The sequence below is a fragment of the Micrasema longulum genome, unplaced genomic scaffold (assembly GCF_059751315.1).
Source record: "Micrasema longulum isolate JH-2025_06_02 unplaced genomic scaffold, ASM5975131v1 h1tg001822l, whole genome shotgun sequence".
Lineage (NCBI taxonomy): Eukaryota > Metazoa > Arthropoda > Insecta > Trichoptera > Brachycentridae > Micrasema > Micrasema longulum.
This window is the reverse complement of record NW_028278996.1, coordinates 107123-116588: the sequence shown is the minus strand read 5'-3', so window position 1 is coordinate 116588 and position 9466 is coordinate 107123. Positions and strand designations below refer to the sequence as shown.

Sequence of the window (9466 nt, the reverse complement as noted above, 5' to 3'; positions counted from 1 at the left end):
CTAGTTTTAAAGTTAAGAGCCATAATTCTAATCATGGCGTGATTTTTTGGGTCTAGGAGAGATGAAACAGCTTGTTGACAGAGGTAGGGCTATTTTTAGCTTAGATATACTAGGTAATATAAAAACTGTATCAACTCTCCTCAGTCTCCTCTGCATTGCTCACATTAAAAAAAAATGAGGGGAGGTTGGTTGTTGGTGTCAGAATCCCCCCTCCTCCCCTCGTTTCTCCCCTGCAGAAGTAAGCAACCATTTGATTTTGATATTTTATTTTTTTAAATTTTATTCGTCCCAAAAACAAAAAAATGTGCCAATGTCTTTTTGCTCATACTGATCATCGTGGTTTCGGATGTGACAGGGTTTAATGAACACCTGTATATACATACATACATACGTACAGATACACACATATACTATACATACATACATACACATGTTCATACACCCATGCGTATACACATACATACATTTATAAAACATAGACAAATTATTTAATATAATGCGAAACTTCATTCGCGACTGCCATTTGTATACATTTTTTTAAAAATTATTCTTTTTTTTCATATTTTATTTTTAACATCTAGTAAGCATCTCCAATCCGCTGCATGCATCAAACTATCTGACTACTCCCTACGACCAATGTCATGAATGTTTAATAAGTTATAGAATTACGCGTCAAGAACGCTTTCACTACCCACGAGATACCGTTCAGAAGCGCATTGCTGATTGCATGTCTTTTTTCAGGTTTTCACGTGCTTCCAGAATCGACATTTTACGCCGTGCCTCACGGGAAATGGCGGTGGTTTTTTTATGTCCAAAAAGCTGAAGAAGTACTGGAGATGATAAACAACTCGTACGCGGTTCATTTGTGGAATAAATTAAGCCACAATAGAATCATTGACAAACGATACTCCCGCAGTGCATATGTTCGCCTCGCGGCAGAATATTGTCCTTATGTTTACGGGGAGAGAGAAAATAAGTTTTGAAGCGGGGTCCTAAAACCAGTGTTGACAAGAAATTTAGAGCCTTATGAACAATAACATAATAATACAAAATGCACTCTCGTCCAAGCATTACTAATACCCATTCTAGATTACGCTGATGTTTCCATGATTGATGTAAGCTGTGAGCAACTCGATAATCTTAAAAGACTTCAGAATACATGCATAAGGTGCATTTTTGGTCTTAGGAAATATGACCACATTTCTGATTATCGTAGGCAACTGAAATGGCTCAAAATTAGACAACGTAGAGACTATTACTCCCTCTCACTTCTGTTCAATGTACTTCATAGTCCTAACGCTCCTATACGTGAAAAATTTCAACGCTTATCAGTTCATGGTTTACCTCTTCGTTCTAATTCTCAAGGCACTCTCTTAATACCCATCCACAATTCCCCTTTCTTCTCTAGCTAATATAGTGTCCATGCGGCTCGACTGTGGAATCATCTCCCATCCACCATCAAAGATGTTACTACGTTATCTCTGTCTAAATCACGTCTGAAGAAACATTTTCTATCTCTTCCTTAATCTCTCCTCCTTTCCTCTTTCATCTTTTTTCTCTGTTTTCCTCGTAAACACAGTTCACTGGCGAAAAATCGACGTTTACTATAAAAAATAATACAAAATATTGCATTAGCAAAATAAAAAAGTGTAAAAACGTTTTTGTATAAGTTTTGCGAAAGCGCCAGCACTAGACAATCGACATATACATGATTTGATTGAATGAATGTATATTTATAAATCAGTGTTTTTAATCCATAGCTTAATACATATACCTACATCGAATATATATTATTAAATTTTAACTATTAAGAGTCGCAGCGAAATTTAGACGAACGCAGAAGCATTCTGTGTATATTTTATCACCATATCATTAGCAACTAACACAGCAAAAGTTGTCTTTGTCACGCTCATAAGCGCGTCTGAGCGCGAAAGAGACGGAGATTATTTTCATAATGCGTATGCCATGCGATGTCACACCATGAGCTTATTCACAGATACTACACAATGCTTTTGTGTAAGTATTGCGAGCGCGCCGGCTTTAAAAAAATCCACCAATACGTCATCGACTTAAAAAATGTCGAGGCTTTCCCGATAGATCTGCGGGCACCTTTTCGACGCCAGTGTTTCGTAGGCTTTTCGCAGAACATCGTCTATGGTTCTGTCCTCTGAAAGATCTTCGTATAAAATTGCGAAGGAACCCTTTATCGTCTCCAAAATTTGATTCATGTTGCGCACTTCGAGCGATGTCCTCCAGCGCAGGTTGACAACGGTTACTGTGGAAAATGCCGAGGGCGTTTCTTCCGCGTCGTCATCTAGAAATAATAAATAATCAAAATATGTAGGTACTTATGAATTGAAATGTATATTGAGATGAAACAAACGTATTCCCGTATTTTATCCCTGGATTACGCATAGAGCAATGATTTTTTTTACACACTATGGATATTTACCATTGGCGTGTCTCCATTATTTTACTTTTTTGACAAATTGTTTTCTATGAGAGCTAGAACAGACAGTTAAAGAAACCGTACAACTTTTGGTGGATTCAAGTGAATATCACAAGTTCGTGAAAGCGGGAATTCTAAATATCTCGGTCTTTTAAGTCATAGCAGCGTCAAAATAAAAAGAAATAGTCGCTTTGGCTGCGTTGAAATAGGTGAATGAGCATAAATTTTTTGCCTTTGATCAGATTTTATAATCTACATGAAATAATTTCCTTGCAGCGTTTTGATCGTATTTACATGTCTATCGTTGTTTGCAGTAAACTTATAAAAGGTGATGCGTTTCTTATAGTCCTTAAAACTTGATTAGAATGACAGCAGTCGAACTAATTTAATTAGTGATGGGAAATTACTGATCAATGATCGAATCGATTATATCATTTATTTCATGCAATCATGAAACTCTGTTTCCGAAAATTGATACAAAAAACGCAAAAACAATCCTACTATAGTGTGTTTAACATAATTGTTCACCAAAAAATGAGACATTTATACTTTTTTCATGAACAACATCAAACGAATATTTTTTTTATTCGATCAATTTACATTGATAACATGTTCAACACGAATTGTAAAAGAAAGTTAAGTGTCAAGTATAATACCTAAATCTCGTATATTAGACACAGATAATATTTTATCGTTCAGTGAGTAGTCGTATATGATTGGATTTTCAAGACTTTTACAGCCTGTAACTGGGAGGGTGGATCATCGGTGGCAGAGCGATGGGGGATCTCAATGCCTATCGATTAAATCCCCACGTGTGTTTAGCGATATTCAGTCGTTTAAAAGTTATTCGGATTTTAAAGAAATTTTAGTAAAAATCTGATTTTAGGCTGGATGTCCCAAGTGTAGCCAAACTATTAAATGACTATCTCTGACAGGAGTGTTGCAGAACTCTCCTTATAACTCCCGAACCGCTGTTACTCAAGCTCAAACTCCCGCTCTGCGGGAGCGTAACGGTCTTCCAGTTCGCTGTCAACAAAATATCCGTTTAGGTTTAGAAAGTCAGTCAGTATGATGTTTTATAATTTACTCATGTTTTTGTTTTTTTAATCGCGCAATAAAAAATAAATAAAAAAACATAAATTAGACAAAAACATTTTTTTTAAAGGTGTTTCTATTAAAAAATATAAGTACTTAAAAGTTTTATGTAACTAAAATATTATTACTTTAGGACCGGCAGATTACGCCATTTCAAATTTAGACTAAACTTAGGTATCTGGGTTCTCATAGAAAGACTTATATATGGTATGCAGAGACAAAACTTAAGGTGAGGAAAGTACATTCTAATCTCGAATGCGGATAATAACCCGAAGGTGAAGACAATAGAATGTACTTTCCTCACCTTAAGTTTTGTCTCTGCATACGGGTATTAGTATTGAACTAAAATTTGTTGTAATAATTTTAAGATAATAAATTGTACATGAAGGTGGCCGAAGCAAGATCTTATTTTTTTGTTTTTGAAAAGAAATACAAGCACATACATGTTTGTGATTTTTTTCCTTTATTTCTACGTAAAATTATTCTATAATACTTTTAAAAAATATATTTATTGAAATATTTTAGTTGAAAACTTTTTTTGTAGAATTGTATTCTCTTTTTTTTTAAAAAAGAAGATAATTCTGGTTATAATATTCAATTTCTAACAATATCTTATTTACGTTTTTATTACCTTCATACCTGCCCTTACCGGTATTAATACCGTCAAACATGACAATTTTGCCCACTGCCGAAATCCTTAACAAAATCAAGTTTTAAAGTAAGAAAAGTTACTGGTATCATAAAAAATACATTTGGTAAGTATATTTTAATAGTTCCAAGGCAAAACTAAATATTTAGTTTACCGCCAACTTCAGTTGATCACTTAAAATTTGAAGTTAAACTTGAAGGTCTGTTTGTGTATATTTACAAATATTGTCGAAACTTTTGTTGTTGCGGAGTTTGTGTTGAAAGGAGGCAAGTAAGTTTTATATATTTCATTGCATACATAATAAAGACGCTATAGAACGTATTTCTATATATCTATTTGAACAAACACAATAGATATTTAAGTGGGCAAAATTTTCTTAGATTTCTTAGCTAGTGTTTTGACAATTTTGCCCACGTCTAGGGTTGTCGCTACATACTACATTAAAAAAACATCATCCAAGAAAGTAGAAAAAAACATAGTAGAAAATATAAAAGAAAATGAAGTAAATGGCAAAAACATGATTTTAAACGAGGTAACGGGATGTTTTTTTCAAACTGGCCCATAAATCAGGTTTTTTGCCAAAGATTCAACAAATATTGTTATGTCATTTGTAAGACGCAAACTTAATGGAGCTTTGTGTTATCTCAAGTTGAGGATATTGCTGATGTATATAATTGGAACATAGTGAAATCTTTACCTAAACCTGTAATATTGCGTCAAGGTTTTCATAAATTCAATGTAAATCTTAAAAACTGCAAAATTGAGTCATTTTCTGTGAGTAAATAATAAATTGTTATACAAAAACCAATTTTAATTATTACCATTCAAAAATAATGTAAGAATATCCGACCACATTTAAGAAAGTTTTATTTATTAAATTTGCCAGCTATTTGTGAAATTATGAAGACTTATTTTTTATTTTAAATGTTTTTTGTATAAATATTTTTAACAGTCTAAAAAAGAAAATAAAACATACAAAATATTATGAATTCTGTGCATAAATACAATTTCAAAGTATAGGTAATCTAGCAAATAATTGCACTGCTGTACAAAAAAAAATAAAGATCGTTTTTTTTTTTACATACACATTTAAAGAAAAATCGTTTTGAGGGCAAGCTCCCTTAATTACGAAAATCGCATCAGAACTGAAATGGTTTGTAAAAAAAAATAATTGGCTTATGCATAGTCAAACACGAACAAATTATAAGGATTAGAGATGAACTTCTTTGGTTTTGTTAAAAATCCAATTATGTGCCAACCCTGGCCCACAAATCCACATTGTATAGAAGAATTGAGGAAATAGTTGACAATTTTGCCCACCGGTTTTTTTCATTGATTTTATAATGGTGATGCCTCAACGATGCTACTGTTTAAACATAAACAGTTTTTTTCGCCCAAAAAGTAGTAATAAACCGTATGACAAGGATGAAAAAACCAAAAATAACAGTTAATTACCAAGTGGGCAAAATTGTCAACAAGTGGAGGTAATTTTGCCCAGCATTTTTTGTCTTCTAAAATTGCATAAATAAAAGAAAAGCAAACGTTTTGTACATGTAAAAATGCTCATAATAATTAGTATCACTATTCAACAAAATGGAATATTATAGAATAATTTTACGTAGAAATAAAGGAAAAAAATCACAAAAATGTATGTGATTTAAAATGCTTGTATTTCTTTTCAAAAACAAAAAAATAAGATCTTGCTTCGGCCACCTTCATGTACAATTTATTATCTTAAAATTATTACAACAAATTTTAGTTCAATACTAATACCCGTATGCAGAGACAAATCTTAAGGTGAGGAAAGTACATTCTATTGTCTTCACCTTGGGGTTATTCTCTTCATATGAGATTAGAATGTACGTTCCTCACCTTAAGTTTTGTCTCTGCATACGGGTATAGGAGTAGTCCTATACAAAAAAAATGATATTGTAAAAGTTTGTTAAAACTGGGCAAAATTGTCACGTTTGACGGTACTATAATGTTTTTTTTTCGTATATCGTGGTTATACAAGTAAAAGTGACCTTTTGCAAAAATGACGAAATTGAGACTATTGACTTTTTGACATCGTATTGGCATAATGCTTGGCTGGTAAAAATGCCAAGTCGATCCAGAAAAAAGTTAATTTGTAAAATATGTGACCATTTGATAGAAGCTCACAGATTTTTGACATGTAAAACAGACCAACACACAGTCACTTTTATTAGTAAATTTAAGATCCAAAGAATTGACCAAGTAACAGTAAGTCAATTTTACTTGTAGGTAGATGTTCATTTGTTAATTTTAAAGTTCATATTCCAGCCGCTTTATTTAATTATAATCAATTGTTGTCTTCAGCAAATCTTTTAAGACTTTCCGATGGAAGATTCCTAACTGACCTAATATTACTTTTTAAAGTGATCAATTCATTAATTAACTGTCCAGATTTGCTGGAGTTGGTGTGTTTCCGTGTACCTGGTCGACATACCCGCCACAGATCTCCTTTTTGTTCTGCAAGTTCTAGGACCAACTATCACATGCATTTGCCTATCCCTAGGCTCCATAGATATGGCAATCAGTATGAGGACAAGGCTGATATATTTGGTTCTGGACTTGATAGTTATAAAACGAGTCTGATTTCTTTTTTTCTCTCGCAATATTATTCTTAAACTTTTCTTTATATTTAAAAATGTTTTTCCTTTTTTTGTTTTTTCATATTTATGTATTTATTTCGTTAATATTTTTGGTTGCTTATGTGTATTTACCTACTTGTTACTATTGTTATAGTTATGCAATTTTATAATTTTTTGTTATGTTTTTATTTATGTATTTTTTTTTTTCATATTTATGTTCAATATATGTTAAAGGCAATTTATGCCGTTTATGTAAAATAAATAAATAAATAAATGTCACTAGTAAAGAGTTAGTTAGAGCGAGTAGTTAGTAGTCAGTAAGTTAGTATACGTTTTGTATTTGTCAGATACGGTTTTTTTTATAAAAAGTTCATTAATATTTTTTTTTTCTTAAGATTATTACGTAACACTTCTTAATTATTTGTTCTTTTTCATTTATTTTGTATTTCTGTGTTCATTTAACCTTCATAAATATAGAAAAATGGATTATTGAAATAAAAATCCCAAAAATCCCAAAAACAAAATTTATAGTTATAAAATAAAATAAAATACTACTTCCCTCAATGAACGAAACAAAAATGATTATTTGCTAAATTTCATGACAAATTTTACAGGTAAAATTGACTAATTTTTTCAATTTATTTTTTTATACAAAAGTAGTAGTGTTTTTTGAATACTTTTTAAAGTTGAAAGTACCGCACTTATAATGTAAAATTACCTACTACCCACTTGAAAAATCTGATCTTTGAGAACCGATTGAACTCTAGAAAAACACTAAAATGGCTCCCCTGAACATTATTGATTTTGTCACTTGGTCAATTTCTCTTGTATGCCCACGATATTGATATATTTAACATGTCCCTTAATTTATTTAAAAATAAATTATGACTCATTCTTTCTGGCTGTGATACGCTCCCACTTGCTATCTAATGATGCTCACGCTTACATACCTGACACTTACTCCCACACGAATACACACAAACACACCTCTACACTTACTCTTGTAGTCAAATCTTTTGTTTATATGAAATGGTTGGTTTCATTTACCGCAGTTGCGTTGCATGGTAGCATGAAATTAAATGAGTGATTTACTAATATTGTTCTGAGATTTAATAGATATACAAAGATGTGATTAAATTAAGTACAACACAGAATGAATTAACCGTGACACGAATTCACATGATGTGGGCATTTGTAAGTTTTTGAAAGAGAGAGAGCAACAGCCAACTGAACCGAAGCAGACCGGGCATACGCAGATTCTGGCAAGCTCCGATCGTGCCGACGTCGGGCAGTTCCGGTGTGTCTTGCGCGGTGTTGTTAGTGGTAAAAATACGGCAAAAGTGCGTGCCCATACTCTCATACAAATACACACAAACACCCCTTTTCGTTCTACCACAATTTAATATGTAGGTATGATTTTTATTTAGAAACTTCGCTGTTCTGTCTTTAAACCGTATTTTTTTATGTTGTTATATCATTGTTGACTGTTTGTTTCTGTAAAATAAATAAATACAAACCTCAAACAAAGTTCAACCAAAAAGTGGCCAGAGCCAAAGAGATCAAAATTCAAAACAGCGCTGCTGATTACATTGTCTGGAGGGAGTTCTCCTACAAAATTAGGCTTCAGATCCTCAAACGACTTCAGCGTCAGAACATCGAGGCTTAGATAAATTCCGCCATACTTCCACAGTATGAGATACATACAAAAATCACTGGTATGCTCTATCAAGTAAGACGAATTCCTCAAGTTACCATCTTTATACCATTTTTCCAACGGGGTGTAAGCGACTAGTTGAAGAGGATCTATTGTTCTTATGGCGACGTTTTTTATCTTAAGTAATTCGTGAATAATTTTGCATTCGGGATTCCGACAAGACTCTTCGGGTAAGCGCAGTGGCACTATAAATATTAAAAACACCTTAAAATGGGGGTTCAGTCTCGCGGCGGACTCCACGGCACACGCTTGCCTCACGCTGATCGTCACGACCAATCCTTTCTTCTTCGGTTTCGAAGTTTCCAGAAAGAAAATGAATTTTCCATCCTTTGGTAGACTGTTTGGATTGTATATATCGACGTTCGAAAGATATTCGAGAATATCCGGGACGATTAAATTGGGTTTTTTTTCTCTAAACTCCGCACGGATAATCGACGCGTTGTGGTATAAATAAATAACACACAACTGTAGCAATATTAAAACAAATATAAACATATTACACTCGAGGTTTTTTAATCTATTTTTTAAATCCATCTTCTAAATGGTTTGACAAGTGGTATCAAAACGCTACCCATTTATTGTAAATAAAACCCCTGGCAACGCTTCACGAATCATTTAAACCACGCATAAAACACATTAGATTCTGATGGACAAAAGGAAAGGATAGATTTATTTTTACTGTTTTATGGGTTTTCTCGTTAGCATAAAATATTTGTTGGCATACAAATGTCACAAGAATTCCACATATTTTTTTTAATGTTTCAAATTCAATTAAAAATAATTGGAACGATAATATTAATTCAAGTATACGGTAGGCACCCATATACCTACATACCATGAATGGAACAACCCCACACACAACCTTTCGACCGCGCAGTTATGCGCGAACTGGTATAAAATACACCGTGCTTTGTCTAATTCTAGATTATGGAACTACTCAAGTGCTT

The 9466-nt window shown here is 32.9% G+C and overlaps 1 protein-coding gene across 1 annotated transcript; it reads right to left on the bottom strand.

Annotated features, from left to right (window-relative positions):
- Positions 1-3423: 3423 nt before the first annotated feature.
- On the bottom strand, positions 3424-9078 carry LOC148273863 (alpha1,4-N-acetylgalactosaminyltransferase 1-like). Its single transcript, XM_088238052.1, has 2 exons — positions 8323-9078; positions 3424-3475 (listed from the first exon to the last, which is right to left on the bottom strand). The coding sequence occupies exons 1-2, from the start codon at positions 9051-9053 to the stop codon at positions 3424-3426; spliced, it is 783 nt and encodes a 260-aa protein (XP_088094178.1). The 5' UTR covers positions 9054-9078.
- Between the last annotated feature and the right edge of the window lie 388 nt (positions 9079-9466).